This window comes from Poecilia mexicana, unplaced genomic scaffold, assembly GCF_051168715.1.
Source record: "Poecilia mexicana isolate PSO_F unplaced genomic scaffold, ASM5116871v1 scaffold_5, whole genome shotgun sequence".
Lineage (NCBI taxonomy): Eukaryota > Metazoa > Chordata > Actinopteri > Cyprinodontiformes > Poeciliidae > Poecilia > Poecilia mexicana.
Window position 1 is genome coordinate 12,821,514 of NW_028263374.1, and position 19,994 is coordinate 12,841,507.

General features: G+C 38.4%; 1 protein-coding gene across 1 annotated transcript in view; it reads right to left on the reverse strand.

Annotated features, from left to right (window-relative positions):
* Positions 1–19,642, reverse strand: part of LOC106925268 (RNA-binding motif, single-stranded-interacting protein 2-like) — a 40,186-nt gene extending 20,544 nt beyond the window's left edge. The window contains exons 1-2 of the mRNA XM_014999484.2: positions 19,401–19,642; positions 798–964 (exon numbers count right to left, since the gene is read on the reverse strand). Of these exons, the coding sequence (XP_014854970.1) occupies positions 798–964; positions 19,401–19,472 (239 nt within the window). The 5' untranslated portion in view covers positions 19,473–19,642. The remainder of the gene's footprint in view (positions 1–797; positions 965–19,400) is intronic.
* Between the last annotated feature and the right edge of the window lie 352 nt (positions 19,643–19,994).

A 19,994-nucleotide genomic window follows, 5' to 3' on the forward strand; every position in this document is an offset into this window, starting at 1 on the left:
TGAAGAAAAAAATATTGATAAATATCATAGAATCAACAAAATTACACAGAACCTAAACAGAAGTCATCATTGGCTGTGTTTTCTATTTACAAGCCTATAATATTTCCTTTTATGAAGCAAACTAAATTGGCTTATGCTGTATACACAGTCTATGTTCTTTTAACCCTGCCAGACCAAACGGATCTGCAACGATCCAGTCAAAGTTGCAGTACCGTAACTCCGCCACACGTTGCGCTATCTGAAAAATTCAAACGGTTTCTGAAAGGGGAGACGTTGCGCTTTCGAGCCAATATCGGGTTATTATGGTAATTAGAGAGTGAAATTAATCTGAGGGGCGCTCTTTTACAAGACGGTAAATTGCAAACATAACTTGCTAGATATTAAAAGTTCCAGTTGTTATGGACAAATGGGCAAATATATTTATTCATACGACATTTAAAGAACTGCGTACAATTAAACTAAGCAAAAATATCCAGGCGGACATTTGAAACTTAGACCTAAAAGGGTTAATAAGATGCTAGATAAAATTCTGCAGCGGGCAGAGTTTGTTATGGGTGTTTGCAATAGAGCTGCTCTGCATGTTCCCCTCCTTCACCTGTTTCGGTACACTAACAGCTGCTTGTACACATTGCTCTTGTTTACAAGACAGAAAATTGGCCCTTTGGAAGGTCGTGGGATGGAAACTAAAAGATCTGTTTATTCAGGTAATTTCATTTTCAAAGTATACAGGCTAGACAATATGACAGTTACTGGGATGCATCTAAAAGCTGCAGGTTAACAGGTCTAAAATCACTCACGGTTGGCAGAGCTTCACGAGGTCCTGGTCCGTAGTTCCTGGGTGGAGGCCGCGGATATATAGGTTCGTTTTACTGAGCTGTTCCCCACCTCCGCCGCTGCTGTTGCTACTACTGTTGGTGTTGGGACTGGGAGGTGCCATCTGGTGGCCGGAGGACACATAGGACTGCTGCATTGGGGAAAACCAGGACAGATAAAACATATTCACTGTGAGAAACAAGACTAGTGAAAAGAAAATTGCCAAGATTAATGTAATTCACTGGAAATCAATGTGAGAAACTTAGAGCCGTGATATTCACATGTGGAGAGATGAAAAATAATCCTGCATCAAACAGTTGATTATGTGGGAGCTGTGAAAATTGATATCATACAGCCCGCATGTCAACACTGTTTAATACAGTACACTGAAGGGGAATGTGGGGCCTCTTGGCTAACTGCTCCATGCAGGGAAAATGGGGCCTCTCATGCTTTCTCAATATTGGGTAACTTCTTTCTTTCTTGTCGAGGTATTTGCCCTCTGATTTAAGGAACCCAGAAAACATTTAGTCCCGTTAATCAGAAATAATTCAAATACTACATGCCAATTATTATTAATCCAGCTCCTTCATTTACTTCTACAGATAAAAATCAAAAAGTTAAACATCAACATTTGCTCAAACTTGCATCTCGCTTGGACCTGAATGTCTCACGGCCATTTAATCTAAAACTGCGCTGAAGATGTACAAATAAAAAGATCGAAACTGGCAAGAGACTGATAAGGAGGGTTAAGTTTAAATTATAAAACAAGAGCGAAACAAAGGTAATGTAGAGATAAAAAATAACAACAATGCCAGCAGGGTGTTACATTATGTCAAAAGTAGGTTCCTCACTTGGCCAGAATCTGCTACATTTTATCTGTTTCCAATGACCAGTGCCAGATTTAATTCAAGACGACGGTGTGGATGGCCACCTCAGCGTTGCGCTCGTGGTGCTTCTTGTTCTTGCTCCTAATGTCTGCACACTGCGAGCGACTGAAAGCAGAATCAGACTGTTTGTGCACAGCATCTTGGCCAATAAAGCTGATTCTGATTGTGAATTTAAGTCGTAAACTCCAATGGCGGACGAGTCCGTGACTCACCACGTGCAACGCGATGTGATGTTGCACAACGACTCATGCATCTTCTAATCTCATCTCACCATGGGACTGTGGCTGTCCTTAGAGATATCAAACAAAGTGTTGTGTAACCAGGCATATGTGTGTATTTTCATGAAATAAATAAAGCTGGTTTTGTTTTTTCCGTTTTGCCAGTCACAAACAAGAACTCTCCATTTCAGACGTCATCCTGTCTGGTCTAAAGGGAGTTTTAGAGCCTAATGTTCTATTAGTTAGAAAAATACCTTAATTCACTTGCATTTGTTCAATTAGTATTGATGCATGAAGGAGTGAAAACAAAACATCTTTTATTTAAGGTGTACAGAGTAGCTCATTGGACGGAGCCAACAAGAGGACAATGGGTTAGCATAGCACTGAAGGGAAGGGTCACTGATCAACCTGCTGGTGTTTAGGAAAAACCCAGTGGGATGACAAGCTTAAACAAGGACCACCTACAACGTCAACCAACTCCGCTAATTGGAAACCATTCATGAGGTAAAGACAGCTCTCCTCACCTCTGCTTTGTTGACAGCGAGTAAAAAAAAAACAAATAATAAAACAGAGAACGACCCTTATCCTCGACTACACCAAATCTTTTTCTCAGAGAAAAATGACAGAGATTTGTTGTATTATCTTATGCCATATGCATTCATGGGTATATGATATGTGAATGTTAAGAAAGCAACATAATTTGCTTAATTATAACCAGAAACATACAGAAATTAATTGTGTTCATCCTAATGACCTAAAACAGAAAAAATAATTTTGTTCTAATTTTAATCAGGGAACAAAAAAATATGTATATATTTTATAGAGTTTATGTAAATTACTGGATTTAACTCTATGTATTATAAAAAAAAAAAATCCTAAAAATTACCAAAAGCGGCAGTAAAACTGGATGTAAAATAACATTTTTAGTAGCACAATTTAACAAAAAATGCTGTGTGGTTTTTAGCTTTTTCAAATTAAATCGTAAACGATAACTAATTTGTTCTAATAATAAGCTTGATTTTAATCTGTCTGCAAGTCTTTTTCTGTGTGCAAGTTATAAACTGCGGAGTAAACACAGTCTGCCTGGAGGAGTTTGTCGTGTCAGAGTAATTCTCGATGAATATGGTCTGGAGGCGGCTAATTTGTGAATGAAAGAACAGGAAAGCAGAGACCTTTAATCTCATTCATAGAGTCTCTCCCACCGTGCCAAGTCCCAGTGATAGTCCAGACAAAACCAAGAGCGTGTCATTGCAGCAACACTCTTAAATCATCCGGCTTCAACAACAGACACACACACACACACACACACACACACACACTCATTCATTCAATCTGAACTAGTTCTAAAAGTCATAGGAAGGCTGTAAATGACTGTTCGTGTTCAATTAGAAATTACATTTATAATAAATGATCAGTCTATGTTGTTCAAAACCGCTGACATGTGGAAATCAGTGTAAGGTTTTTGAAATGTTAGAAATGCTGAGGTGACTCATCATCCAGTTAGATAACCCAGTGCTTTGTGATTCAGCTTGTACATCAGGGTTTCAAAATGCTGCGGTAGCAAAACTGCTTATATTTAATAAATAAAATGTAAAAATGCAAGAAGAAGAAAGAATTGCAATACAGCTTAAAGAGGGGTAAAAGTCATAGATACTTTTTAAGTGTGTCATATGTTATTTTATTGTACACAAAATCAACCTAGGTCATAATTACATGAACCCAAGAGGATGATACAACTACATAATAATAAAAAGAAGTTATTTTTCTCAATAACTTGCTACATTTAGTAAATATGAGATTGAAATACTAAAATATGATACTAAAATTATCTTTACAAATTTTCTACAAAACATCCTTCTTGTTATTCATAATGTCTAGTTTTAAAAATTACATAACTTCTTTTTAAAAAACTGAGTTTTCTACCAACTGCTTGGCTTTCGAGGGTTAAGCTAATATTTGTCATTTCACTTTGTAGCTTAGTTTTCATTTATCTTCCTCTCCATGGCAGTAAGAAAATAGCACATTATTTTTAGCACTACAGATAATTAAAAAAAAAAACAAACATCTCTATAAATAGAAGATTCTGGCACCTTTACATGAACAGCCATCAAGTCTCCAAATTGTGTATCTTTTAAAAGCTGGCTTCTGTTGGTTTTACTTAAGAGTGGCTTTGCGTGTTTAAATCAAAGATCTGCTTTATTTTTGACTGAAACAAAATAAATGTGATTCATGCTAAAAAAAAAAACAAAAAAAACAAAACAAAGTGTGGTTTTCTCTGCACTCAAGTGCATGTCTGATAATTGGTGCATGTCCGCAGAGAGCCACTTGCTGGTGAATCTCACCTTTTAGTGCCACACCACTGTTTTATCTTCTCCTCTCCCTGTGGGACTTCTCCAGCTGACCCTGAATTGACCCACGGGATTCCATGGATTTCCTGGCTGCTGGGAGGTCTGTTTTCCTTTCCTGTCCCGCTCAGCGACTGAAGCTCCTGTCTTTTTCCTCCGGCGGTTAGAGGAGACATGACTGTCCAACCAGCTGACTCGCTTACACTACAAGCTTATGTGCAGATTTATGACTGGCCTGACGGAGGACCAGGCTTGAGGCATCAAGCATTTGGCATCACGCTGCTGATTAAGTTGTACTCAGCTCTCTTTAGGGCTAACAACAACTCCAGTGTGGGAATTTCGTTAATGGGCTGGTAAATTCCTAGTTATTTACTCTGATTATTTCGTTACTTATATCTGAGTAAGAGCTGCTTGCAAAAGCATACAAGGTCTTGACCATTTTAGTTTGTGTCACTTAAATGTGAAGTGAAATTACAATGATTTCAAACTCTTTTAAACAAGAAATCTGAAAAGTGTGGCATGTATTTACAGTTTACCTCTTTTCTTTACTATGATACACCAGCAGAATAACAAGGCGAAACATAGTGTACAGCCAGAGCTGCAATCACAACGGGTTCCAGGGCTTGAATGGTCCAGTCAAAGTCCAGACTTATAACCATCTGAGAATCTGAGGCAAAATTTGGAAAAGGAATGTTCACAGACTGTCTCTGTCCAATCTATGACCTTGATGTAGACTGCAAGAAAAAATGCCTCTGCAGCTGAGGCTGCAGTGTAAGCTGGCTATACAAAGTATTGACTCATTATGACTAAATGCAAATCCACACCGCACTTTTCAGATTTTTATTTGTTTAAAAAAAAGTGTTTGAAAGCCACTCATCCTCTTATCTGCTGAAACCTGCAGCCTGATTACTAATAAAAACTCAGGCATGTTATTTTTAACACGGTAAAACAATATTTCAGTGTTAGCTCAGCGCTGGGTGGGTCAGCACTGCGTGACTCGTAAAGACGTATGCTGTGTCACTGGCGGCAGGCAGGAAATCCGCTCTGTCTGCTCGTGATCTTATCATGAATAGGAAGATCTGCATTCCAACCAGGTGACAGGGACACCGAGCTCACGTCCAAACTCGTTCCTGAATCCTCCTCCTCGTCTGTCTGCAATCCTCCCCTTTTTCTCTTTGTGCTTTTATAGTCGCCTATTAACCCTCGGATTGTCTACCTTTTTGCCCGTCACACCTTGACACACATGCTGTGTGCAAATCCACATGCGTGCAAAGCTTTCAAGTCGGGTCAGGTTGAGCCAGGAGAGCCAGAAATCAGATATGTGAAAACACTGGCCCCGCAGCTCGGCCCGAGATCTAACAAAATGTGAGACACACTGAGCGTCTGGCATCAACCGCTGTACTTGACATCAAATTTCTAAGAGCTGTGCTTTCTCCAAGGACTCTGGCTGCCTTTCTACCTGTTAACCTTGCCTGCTTGATGCTATTGGCACTCACGCTGAGGACCGATCCGAAACATCTGACACAGTAAACAAAGAGAGATAAACATATAGATGGCAAAGCGCCAGAGGGACAAAGGTGGCGGCACAGCAGGGTTCAGCCAGGGTAGACTCACCGCAGCAGAACAGCTGGGTTCGTACACAAACACTAAGGCAACCGAGATAACGCAGCGTGTGACGTAGTCACCGCTTTAGAAGAATCGCAAGCACTAATTTATTAGTATTAAGCATTTACTTATATAAGGAACATTATTTCTGTCATATTAAAGTGAATTCAGTCAGGTTGAAGTAAATATTTTGAGACTCCAAAATAGACTCAAGCTGCTAGTTGAACAGGACATTTAAAAATCAGATTTTAATGTTTGGAAAGGACAAAAGATAAAAAAAATAAATAAATAAAAATGGCGTGCCTCTTGGTATCTTTTCCCAACAGTTGCAAAGACAGAGCTGTGACATAACTCAGCTTAGCACATCTGCTAAAGAAATGCAGAATGGAGCATTTTATGAGAGGAAATTTGCTAGTATTTTCTGAAGGAAAACCGTCTAAACAGTAAATCTCTTTCGCCTACTTTGCTTCCTGTCGTCATTGTTACGGATGATGTGAGAAGCAGACAGGTGCATGAACACAAAAGAAAACTACTGTGTCTGTGAATGACACAACGAAGCCCGTCTCTGACCACAGAGGATAACCAATGTACGCTCAGAGGCTCTTTTATTAGATGGAACCAGGAGCGCTGGGTTGAACGCCATTTTACCTTCAGAACCGCCTAAATGAATTAATTGAACAAAGTGTAAGAAAATTCCTCAGAGATTTTGGTCCATATTTGGTCCAGCTTCCAGAGTTGGGTTGTAATCCGGTGAAGCCACTGGACTACGGTGAATTCAAATCTGTTTCAGAGGATCTGAGTTTTGTGTCAAGGTGCTAGACAAACAAATCAATAACAATATTGTAATAAACACATGATCAATATCAATAGGTACAACGTCTGATGGAATATTAACTAACTAACTAACTAACTAACTATTTGGTTACAGCCTGTTGAGTAACTTGTGGTTACCTAGCAACCACCTGTTGAGTAACTTACGCAGCAGAAGTTTAAGGTTTCACTTTGCCTCACAACTGCTTAAAAATAAAAACAACATGGAGTGAAAACCTTAGATAAAACAGGAAAGGCCACGTTTAATTTGGCAGTATTTTAGATATTTACAACAACAAAAATGAATCAATAATTATCGATATTGACTGATATGAAATGCTTATATCATGATATGTTTTTCAGCCATATCGTCCACACCATTACACCTCCAGCAACCTGCAACATTGATACAAGGCATGTTGGGTCCATACTTTTATGTTGTAGCGTCAAGTTGCTACCATGTGATTGGCTGATTTGCATTTTGTGTACAACTCATTTGCAATAATTTGATGCCAAATTATTTATTTTTTTTATTTTTAAACCTGAATAAGAACTTATTATTTCCCTTTATGATCACAATTTGAAAAAAAAATATATTTACCAGTAAACACTTTGGACACATCTACTGGCATTTGCAGCCAAATATTGATTTTTTTGGATTTAAAAAGTCCATTTTATCACTCTTTTTTAAAGTATATATATTGTTGTTTAACAATCTGCTTGTTCAGGTAATCTCTTTACCTCAACTTCTGAAAATCCTCCATATTTGGGCAGGGCGTAGCGAGTTCCTACAAACTTGCCTAAACTAATTCCTTTATGTTTCAACAGTCTTAAAGATTAAAGCAGAGGTGTAGCAGTAATTGTTGCTCACCTTTTGCTCTATTTTCCACTTTGTAATCGTTTCCAAATAAAACTGTAATGGTAGAAACAGACTCAGAAGTTTCTGCTGACCTTAGAGAATCTGGTTAGGAAAAAAAACATCATGGCTGCTGCCAAAGAAAGGTTGTGATTTTGTTTTTAGAAGCACATGGATGCCATTTAAAAGAAATTAAAAAGCGTTTTCTGCTTACTTTGACATTTAAAAACACGAATACCCATTTTTATAATAAACTAGACTGATACAGTAGTGTATGTTTGTACAGTGTTGCCATATAGACAATAGATAAATAATCCAAAGTGCCTTAAAAATCTAAAACAAATAGTAAAGACATCACTAAAATTGACTTGTAGAGTAATCTCCAAAAGAAAGCTACAACAAGCAGTTCTACATTCAGTCTTACTTTTAAAATAATTTCTTCCAATCTCAAGTTTTTAGTCAGTTATTTTCACAGAAGAGGAATACAGAAACTAAATGTTCCCTCAGTTTGTTTAGTTCTGGTCCTGGAAATAAAGAGCAAACATATTTCTGTTTCATGTCGGACCAGCAAGTCTTAAAGATATAAAAGTCCAAAACAATTCAGTGCCTCAGAGACCAATAACAAGATTATAAAACATATCCTTTCACAATCAGGGTGTCAAATGCACCATCACAATGATCTAACCTACAGAAAGAAAAAGACCGCTCTAGTTTTTCTGTGCTCTGATTTGACAGCAAACTGTTTATTCTCCAAATGCTGTTGAGATGATTGTAGGATTTAGTAACAGATGTGGATTTTATAGCTGAGGCCCATTGCAACACTCAAGCTTCTTGTGTGCCTTTTAGTCTTTAGCCCTCAATGAATCTAGCATTTTTGAAACTAAAAACAATGTATTATGCCTAAATTCAGTTCTTTTCACTTACTGGTTTCATGGACACAATGAATCTGTGTCTGTAAGCTGTGGTAATGTGGCGACTGGACTATTACGTGTTGTCAGGCCACTTACAGTAAGACTTATAGTAGTGCTGCATGATCAGAGCTAGGGGCAGCAAACAGAAAGATTAGGAGTGCATTCATACCAGCCCACTTTGGTCCACTTTAATCCATCTGCCTAGAAAGTCTGGTTCATTTGCTTGTGCTACTGCTACATATGTGAATGCAAAGCAGACCAGAGAGCGCTCCAAAAGCAGCGCTGGGCATTCTGGATAAACACAACAAAAACAAACACACAAGTCTGGCTCTAGTGGGAGAAATGGCTCGTGTTTTTTTTTTTTTTTGCCACAGATAAAAGTGAAATCCTACAACCGCTAAAATTTGATGCCACTCCATCTTTGTTTGCATTTCTTGAGAAAAAGAAGTTGTACCCAATGTCTTCTTCAGATGTTTTCATGTTGTTTCTTCTTGGTGCAGCACCACCACAGGAGAGGGGAAGAACAGGTCTTTTGAATTGTTTACTCCGTTTGACACAGTGCAATGTGAGAACGTGGCTCACCAGCAGAAAATGTAACAAATGTCGCAATTTTGGTCCCCAATCTAACCCAGTCCACCACGTTGTCAGGTGTGGAAACCGAGGAGTTCAGATTTTATTTCTAAAGAACACAAACTATTCCCAGTCTGCAACATAAGGCATGAACAGGTGGATCAATATGTTATGATCAACTGTCGATACAGCAATATCAACAAAAAAAAGTTTTAGATTGATTTCTACTAAGAAATATAAATTAAAACCTTTACCACTGCAGGTTTAGTGTTGTGTTGTGGTGAAGCCCTAACCGGACAGCATCGGAAAGAAGGAGTAAATTTGTAATTGCCGTAATTAAGTCAACGAGAAGTGTTCATTGTGGACTATATATGCCAGTGATCAGGGAAAGCATGATGAAATAAGTACTAAATGGACAACACTTTTTTTCCACTTTATGGTTTTCTCAGTCATTGTCAGGTGAAGCAACAAAATGCTTTCTTAAAGACCCAGCGATAAAGGAAGAGAAAAGCTCTGTTAAAAGCTCCCTGAAGCTTTTTAGTCTACCTCCTGGTCGTGCTTCAGCCTCTCTGCCCTATATAAAACACACTTAGTGTGCATTTACAGCAGCCCTAAATACAAGTCCAGCTCGTTTGCTCAAAGAGTCCGATTTGTTTGAGGAGTTGTGAAAGTGCAGTCCGACTGGTGCAGATCAAAGACTCAAACTCTGAAGGGCCTAAACATATAGGTATAGTTTGACTTTAAGTGAACCTTCTGCTGGAGCAGACTTCAACAAAGGGCATTGTGAGTAAACACAACCGAGACAAACATATGTAGCAAAACTGCCAGGAGAAAGAGTTTGAGAAAACATTCAATGCCATTTTAGACAGAGAGGGGGATAAGCGAATCAAAAGGCCTGGCTCATTTGAAAAACTGCATCGTCAAAGCAAAACCAAACCAGCAAACAGCGTCTACCCCGATCGAACTCGGTTCCCAATCGGTCCGGGTCTACTGGACTAAAAGGTGTGAATATGACCTCTGAGACAGCTGAGGCAACAGAGCTGACAGCAAACAGCAGCGCTTCCAAAAGAGCATTAAAACTCTCAAAAGTCCCAAGAAAGTTTTTTAATCATATTAGTTACCGGTATCCAACATAGAAAAACAGCATCAGCTCCTTTTATTGATTCATCTGTGCTGTGTCTCATCCTGTGCAGACTGCAGTGGGGGTTATGGCGATCGCCAGCAGCCAGTCGGCACAGGAACTGTGTGAACAACCACAGCATGCTGGTCAAGTTTAGATGCATCAGCTTGTTCTCGCTTTACCTCCATGTGGGTACTGGTACATCTTGCTCAAGAGACAAATATCGCAGTAGTACAAGGGTAAGTCTGTATGTTTGCATATAAATCTGATAAGATCGAGGTCAAGATACAAAGCGTTTTACAAGGGGAATTTACTTCCAGCGGTTCTCGGTTTCACTGCTGTGCCTTCAATGTTTAGAAACTACAACCGACCTGATATTCTGTTGTCCATTTACTTTAGATGACATTTTAGAGTTGTAATCTAATATGTAACGCACAGATATATTGTGGACAGAATAAGCAGAAAAAGACATCTTTAAATTTACGACTCTTTTCGTTCCCAAATATCAGATGGTTTCACTTCATGCTAGTGCTGTAGCAAAAACTAGTAAATCAATCTACACCAATCTTTGCTCAAGCCACTGCATGGTCCACGAGCCATCCTGAATAAAACCATTTAAAAAACATAGTGAATAGTATAATCACGTAGTTCCTGGGAAGACCGCAACATTTCATCCTGCATCATATATTCTGTAGATGTTCACTATAACAAACTGGCTTGCAACCAGAAAAGGCAAATTTTCAGAGCAAGATTTTCAGCTGATAAAAGGAAGGCTGAACTAAGTACAGAAAATGTGCTTTTTTTTAATCCTCTTGAGCTTGGAACCTCTGTCTATCAGCAGACATGCTGGATTTGTTGGCAGCCTTTTGGAAACCTTAAAGTTAACATAAGAGATTGCATTCTCTAGAATATACACACAGATTACTGTTTGGCAACGCTAACTCTGCTAAACATGCTAACCATGTTAACCACGGCACATATACAGAAATATAACCATAGCTTCCAGTGCCGTTTGTTCACATAGGTTCTGATTTTAAAGTTATTATCAAAAAAATTGGAATTGGCAAAAATCTGCAGTAGATTAAAGCTTTACGTAAACCACCAGAAATTGGTGCGTTTCTAATCTTATAATTTTGTATTTATGTCATAATGTAAAGCTTTAATTTTCAACTCCAGTCAGATGCAGGAGTCAAGCCCTACATTTTTTATGCAAATATATTAAACAAGTTAAAACATCAGGCTAATAACAAGGTGAAAGGGAGCATGACCGATAACTTGGATATGTTATCCAAGTTATCTTACAGAGTTTCAAGTGAAAGGTTAAAACTACTGATCTTTAAAGTCTTAGAAGACTTCAAACAAATGGCCTTTAAACGGCAACCTTCTTATGTTTGGGTCACACTTTAATGCTCCAGTCTATGTGATTCCTTCAATTCTTTTCATCTATAGCTGCTTTTTTGGCTCTGTTGAATCTATGTTGAGGCTTTCAGAGCTTTAAATCACAGCAGTAAGTAGACATCAGTTGAAAAGGTCTCCCGCCAGGACGACGACAAAAACTCTGAATGAAAAGTAAAAAAAAACATGCCGTTGGATGAGGCCCTGACTGAGACTCATGACACCTTAAGAAGTGGAAAGCCGCCGTTGTTATTTTTCTCCAGCCAGTGAGTTTTATGCAGGAATCAACCAAATTTGATTTGAGAGCATTCATTGTATTTATTTGAGTCAGGAAATGAGAGGCAGTCAGGGGAGGAGCAACAGAAACCTTACACCTTTTCACTCAGTCTGAGAAGGAATAAAGGACATTTTTCTCACCATTTATGGGTTTATTTTTGCATTCACACCTTTACGCCATGTATTTGTATAGGTTAATCATGGATCCAATAAGAAGGAAAGCATAATACAGAATGCTGAAATTCCAGTGAATTGGGTAAGACTTTTCTCTTTCTCCTAATTACTATACAATATGATTTCAAGACCATCCATCCATCCATTTCATTTCATTAAAAAGTGCCTTAAAACAGTTGCATAAAACGACACATATTTAGTCAATAAAAAGGAGAACCTGTAATGATAAACAAAGTATATGAACAAACTATCTGCTGATGACAGCCAAGTCAAACAGACCTCACGAAAGTACAAAATGTTCATTAAGGCACAACATCCTAGTAATATAGCCTTACCATAGCAAAGCAGCACACTACACCCAAAGTAAACAACAAATGAAAGTGAAACATTGAAATGAGCCTGTGCTTGTTATTGGCCAGACCTTTAAATACGATACTGAGATATGGAGCCTAACAAATCCATGTTTTCCTTTACAGTGTGAGGCTTATTTAACAGTATATGCGATACTGTATTGGCAGCTGCAGTTTCCAATCTGTTTGGGTCATGTAACGAAGTCGCGCGACCCAAACAAGCCCACCAGGAGAACAATGCAACTATCTAATAGTCTGCCAATTGCCAAGTGTGTAGGCTTTGCCAAGGGCGTTGGTGTATGTTCTGGATGTCATGATTGAAACAGAACTGGAGAGGAGGTTGGTTTTTTATATGTGGACTTCAAAGAACAACAAGCTTTACGAGGGTAAACACTGGAGAAAAATTACCTTTTATGGAAGCTAAGAGAAAAACACATGGAAGCAGTAAACACTGCTGAATGAGCATCTTATTTTCTTTTAAATAGGTGATAATTTATGCTTTGCTGTTAAGTTCCTGCACAATTGCACAAACATAAATATAAATCAAAATCGACACAGAAATGTGGTGTTTATGTCCAGTGATTGCTGTCAGTACACATTGTAGTTCACCTTTCATTTAGATGTGGACAGGTTAGTGACAGGCGGCCGGTCATTTTGTCCCTTGGCCATTTCTTTCTGTTGCAGGTTTGATTGTTTCATACCGAACCTTTTCAGGAACTGTCTGCTGCCGGATGCTTCGTACCAACAACGTGCCATTTAATACCTACAAGCAAAACGTTTCGCACCTGCTTTGATGAAAGATGAATTCAAGTATTTTTTTAAGTTTCTTAAGAGTCCACTTTAAGGAAATGTGGTTATTTTTATTACCGTATATGTTTACTACTAACAGGTCAGTTGACTGGTCAAAACCCCAATCACTGGAAATATGGCAGTATGTAAAGTCATCCTCAATTAAACTATGTGAGAAGTCGGCATTTTAATTTTTTTTTATCTCTGTATTTCATCAAAATCAGAATTTATCAGTGGAAATAAGTGGGGAACACAGTGGTACAAATACATGTATGAAACGATTTGGTTGTGGGAAATGACAAAATATTCCACAGTAGTAGCATCACAATTCATGCTGCACATGGACACCAAAGCAATAACTCAATAACAACATTTCTTAATTTCCCACTGTACTTTGGATACGATTTGCTCATCTTAAGATGATGTAAAAGTGGAAGAGCTTTCTAAAAAATTAAACTAATAATTATCTGACTACCATAAATAGATAATGAAGTGGTACCAAGTACAAGTAACAAACCTGCTCGTGATGCAGCAACACAATTGATCCCAGTATGCACAAGCTATTCAGAATGGAAGCACATCAAAACTGAGTGACAGGCCTCAATGTTGCACAAATATAAAACTTTATTCCTTCACATTTAAACCCACAGAGCTTGTTTTTCTAAAATGCAGATATACAACGGCAGAATATGTAGACTTATAGGTTCTGAATTGTTCATAAATAAAATTAATCACTGCCATCAATATTGCAAGGACTTGCAGTTTTATCGTCATTGTTATTGTCATAACAAAGATATTTTGAATAATGTCAACTTTGTATTAAAAGTGTCATAATTTACCGAATGACGGTTTATGACAACAGTCATAAATATTCATGAAGGCTTATTCATATTCATGACATGTGTTATGTCATGTTAATGAAAGTGTCATGTCAGTCTTATTCACCCCCCTTCAAATAAAGTGTTACCAAAAGGTTTTATATCAACTCAAAGTGTGTTTCATATGATTTTTTTATGATTGTTGTAGAACAATTCAATCAGTGTGTGATCAGTCTGTTTCACATTTTGAGCAAGACATGATCAAAGAACAGATTTCTTAAAAGTCAAAACTATTACCCTTTGATTGAAAAGGGTAATATCTTCAAATTATCTAAGCTGCAACTTCAACTTAGATAACGCCATCGTAATTAGTCAGCCATGGTGCACTGCTGATGTTCTTGTGTTGTTCTCACACTATTCAGAACATTGGGGTGTAAAACACCCCATTGACTCAACCTGCATTCTAAGAATGAAAGAAACTTGATTCCAATGTGTAATGATGAACCTTTGAGACATTTCTGAGATTGCAAAAAGACACCAGACTTTGATAGAGGACTGTGTACCGTTACTCAAGCTCAGGATAAACAGAAACAGCTGAAAGTCTAACAGGTTGTTCTAGTTTCAGCTGCGTATAGAACAACCTTACCCACAAAGAAGAGTAATCTATTTCTATGGCTATGCGCATTAACCAATACCATGCAGAGTAATTGACATATAACATTTTTCGGTTTGCCCCCTGACTGAGCGTTGCCTTGGGCAGTGGGCCATACTGTCCATATCAACAAACACAACTGGGAAGTGGGTGTCGCTTCAGGCCTGAGTTCACTGAATCGTTTCACTTAGTCTTTTGTCTCCCCGATCTATTGATAGTTTTTATTTTTTTTATTTCTCTGCTACAGGTGGTTCCTTTTTATTTCTTTGCATACCGTATTTAAAATTCAAGCATTTCTTCAATTCCACACAGTTCCAAAAAAGAAGAAAGACAAAGAAAGAAAGAAAGAAAGAAAGAAAGAAAGAAAGAAAGAAAGAAAGAAAGAAAGAAAGAAAGAAAGAAAGAAAGAAAGAAAAAAAAACATTATTTCACATGATTCACCGCTCTACAATTTGTTCTGTTCCACTTTGGTAAAAGTGAAAAACTCTCCTTCACTGGCGCAAGAAGCAGTTGGTGAGAGCAAATAAACACTGATTTTGATTTGGGAGCAGTCGACTTGTTGAACTAATCAATAAAGGCTCACATCTGTATGATTTAAACCACCTTAGATAGTTGTTCATGTTGTGATAGGAAAACTATGACTTTAAAGCATGACTGTGTAAAAGCAGTGATAAGGAATAAACAAACTCAGTTCCTGCTACACAAAAACACAAAAGAATAAGAACTAGATTAAAAGGCTTAATTTATCAAAAGGTTCCTGCACATTCATATTTAAGGCAAACTAAAATGCAACATTTATTTTTGTATGTTTGTTGAGTAGAATATGGACAAATCAAGTGATAAAACTGCAAGTGCCTGCATACATAAATCTGACTTCCTTCATAAGCAGCATCACTGTCTGTTGTGATACAAGCTCAAGTGAATACTAAAGTATCAAAGATCCAAATTCGGTTAAAGTCTAATATGTGATATGTAAAATAAATAACTCACAAAACTTGAATTGTGCAAAAAAAAAAAAAAAAAGAAAAAAAGACGACTTGGTTTTCCACAGACTGGCACAAATGTTGACATCAGATTTGTGAGGATGAGGAGCCAGGTGACGCCCAGGATCAAAGGAAGACAATATGCCAGTATACATTTTTAAAATGCCTCTCAAAGTCCAGGAGATCGCAGGAGCAGACAGAGAGCGGAAAGCACCGGGGGAAGCTGACTTGCTATGGATCTGCTGAATGGAAGGTCACCATACGCCATGTTTAATTAAATTATTGCCCACAGGGATGATGACCACACAAACACAGGCACTGCAGCCAGAGCAAGACGTAAGAAAACTGAGCAGCTGCAAACCAACAAAGACCCTCATGAGAACCAACACTGTCACAAAAACCTGGTTTGTACATTTTCACACAAGAGATTCAAAGGTGGGGAAAAGGGGAAAAACTTGCATCATTGATATTTATAATGTTTTATGTAAATCTGTGTAGTTCAATATTTTGTTACTAATATGTAAATGTTAGCAGTTTGGATTTTTTTTTTTATTTCTACACAGTATCTAAGCTGTGAAAATAAGAGCAACCAAAAAACTGATGTTGATTTTGAACTAATTGAAACTATTTTAATATCAAGGCTACACTTGTGAAAGAGCAAGTCAGAGCTCAAGGTGCATATAAACATATTTCATATATTTATATATTTAATGTTTAAATGTGGATAATTTATAGAGGTTGTTCATCTAACATGTATGTAACATGAACGTGATTCAAGCTAAAATATTTAGTTGTGGCGTGAAATATTTTAAATTATTATTATTACTTATTTACTTTATTATAAATATCCACGCAATTCAATCAGGAAGGAAATTACTGACTTTAAAAATATTTTTCAAAAAATGTTCTGGGCAAGAAAGACAGCACTAAGGAGTAATTCATGAGTTAGCACAAAACATGTACTAGCATTAGCATTGAAATCAGTCAAAACATCTATTTGTACCTCCTCAATGTCATTATGAAGCCCCTTTAAAATGTCCACTGACCTTAAGGTCATTCAGAAAGAAATTCCTGGTGTGAGATGCAGCGTATTTCAATACTTTTTTTTTTTTTTTAATGATACGACATTCTTACCATAAAAATGAAAAAATGTGCTAGTAACTTTACTGTCCATATTTTTTGAACAGGAGAATGAAAGGAACAGTCCTAAGACAAAAACCTTGACGAACATCATTAGCTAAAGAAATTGAACTGGAAGTGAAACTGAAAATGGACATGGTGTTCTTCGTGAAAGATAATTATGAAATGAGTCAACAGTGTGATCAGAAAGCTGGTTAGTCTCTGCCTCAATAACGTGTTATTTACAGTATCAAATTAGTTTGATAAGTCAAGAGAAAGCAGCAAAATATTACTTCTTATTAAGTGTTTCCATGGTGTTAGTTACCGGACTGAAAGCGAGGCAATAACGATGCTATTTGGCAAATCCAAAGTAAATTTAATTTCTTAATATTTTGGAAAAAATTCAGATAATTTCTGATCAATTCTGTCACTTAATTACATTTTTCTAAGGAGAGTGACTTTCCAAAAATGTTTTGCCTTTTGCAAAAAAAATTACACAGAGGTTTTTTTTTTATTATTATTATTCCAACAGATCAAGATCATTGTAGCAACACTTACAAAAGAAACAAGTGTGACCTAAAATCACTTCCTTTTAGCAGGGAATATAAGAGATTACAGCTCAAACTGCAGAAAGTTGCTATAAAGCTTTAGTGAAAAGAGACACTGGAATCAGAAGTACATTAATTGTTGAATTTTCTAGAGTTGGTCTCAAAGCTCTCACAATCTGCATCATCATCAGAATCATTACTGTCCGATAATTTATTGCATGCATCACTGCCCCTTCAGAAGCTGAAACCAAACCAGAAGCACCTGCAATTTATTGTACCTAAAATTCTTAATTACCATGTCTAACGTACAGGGTTAAAAATGCAAATGGCAGACGTCACGACACTATAAGATAGGTACAAATCTGCAGCGTGCGATTATTTGACGGATGGACAAAGCAGAAAACATAAACATTAAACTAAAAGTGTGTGATTGAGATTAACTCTCTTATTAAATGTCAGTGAACAGGGCGGAACCACTTGGATTTCTAGAAAAACCCCAATCATTTGACTAAGTGTAATAAATTTTATTACATCATGCATTACACTGCATTTTACAGTCACATTCAGTGATTTCATCCAACATTTGGTCCGCATCACAGTAATCACAGGATCCTAAAGACAGCTTACTAAAAGCAATGCTTTCTCCCCCTTTTAAAAAAAGGAACAAATTAGTTTATTTTCTAATACGTAAAGAGAAGACAGCTTCATCACAAATAGCTGACATCCGGCAATATCTGTTCTGATGGTTCAAACAGCAAATATACCTTAATAAGCATCAGTGCAAACCATCTTGGCACTCCTGCAGAAGCTAATATCTGTGGTCTTTCTTATCTCCACTCTTGGAGGTTCAAAAAAATGAATGGTGCACCTGTGTTGGCTTTGCAGCATTACGCCTTGGTATTTCAACTCCCCAAGCTGTATTTATTTCTCAATTATTTTAGATATGTTCTATAATAAAATCCACATATAGGCAATTTTTTTCTCAATAATTTGTTATGTTCCACAGAAAAATCTGAGAATACGCGAATTTGCACATATTGAACCACGAATAGGCAGGACTCCACAGTATTAAAATAATAAAAATGTTTTATATGGCTGACATTACTTTTCAGCTGTAAATTATAAAAATGTAATTGTACAACACAATGTTTTATCAACATTGGTGCCTGGTTTTATTAAAAGCCGGATTCTGTTTAGGAACACATGGATCCAAGGACCGGCCATGTTTATAGGAGCATCAGGCTCTTAAATGCAAAAATAAACACATAAACATTGTTCTATATAACTGACAGACACATTTTATATTTCAAAGGCTGTTTTGCTTTTGCAACATAATTATATGTAACACTTTATAATTCCCGATGTTACATTAAAAAAAAAAGTCACATTGTCAAAAGTGAACATAACCACGAAAGCGCGATTCATAATTCTGGGAATGTAGTCATCATGGTCTGGTGGGATTTTTCGAGGGGTGGGGCATATTCCGCTTTCAGATGGGAAACGAGGAAAAAAAAAAAAGAAAGAAAGAAAAAACTTCGCTAACTTACGCGGCAGCGGAGACAACGAAGAGCTGATTTTACCAGCAGATATAAATGTCTGTCCCGATGCCCACGGAGGTAGCGGCAGACGTGATTTTGTAATAAGTTCTCCCACAGCCGGCCCCCTCTCTCTCCCTACCCCCACTTCCATAAACACATCCAGGCACCGACGCGCTATCCCAGCACGGTACAGTTACCCCCGCAAAAGTTGCTCTCCACCATTGACTTTCTCAAACGAGTGAGCAGAGCGATATCGACATCCCCACTGTGGCTCCCACACATATAAATACTACAAAATAGCAACAGCGGGCGTCCAGCGTGACAGGAGCGAGCGGCAGAGACCCCCCCCCCCCCCCTCTCTCTCCCCCGTCTCCAACCCCCTCTAACCCAGCTTGACACTCAGCGGACCTGGGGTCCTTCTCCGGGCTGCGGATTCACTCCACCAAGTCTTTAAGTTGAATTCAGAGCGTTTAGCTTCTCAAGGACACTGCAGCTCACTGTCACAAGCTCCCTATTTTGTCGCGACGGACGCGGGTTTGTTGCCCCGCAGGAGGAGGAGGAGGAGCGGGGGGGTAGAGAACAAGCCGAAAACGAAGGGGGTGAAAAGCACGAAAGCGTTTTACCTTTTTGCTGTTTCTGCTGTTGTAGCCGTTGTAGGGGTTGATTCCTGCCCTTGGCGGTACGGAGAGCAGCATTTTTCTCGGCGCTATGTCCGGAGCGGCGAGCTCAGCCCAGGCTGCCAGCTGACGTCAGCAGCTGGGGAAGTGAGAGCCTGGAGTCCCGCTGCTAGACTGCGAGTGGTGCTGCTGCTGCTGCTGAAGCTGCTGCTGCTGCTGCAGGACGGGGCCCCGCTGCTGGCCCCGAGGCCCCTGCAGGGCTCCAGCTCTCCAGCTCCATTAGGGGTCTTACATAGGAGGCCTTTAGATCAGATTCATTCACCGTCCAGTGTTATCTCACTCACCAGGGGACTTTGGCAGGGATAAACTGGACAAAAAGGGGTATGTAAATTCAATTACCAACATTTTAAATCCACCCCTGGACCCATGTTGCTCCTGTAAAGGAATTACAATAATACCTTGTACAACAATTAGCAACAGTGACGGTCCTTGCAGTAGTGGCGTCCTGGTCGAGCCCCTCCTGCAACCGGCCCCCACTCGCCCCAAAACACAAACTCATCTGACAAATCCCAGCCAATATTTTCACTATGCAGCTTGCAG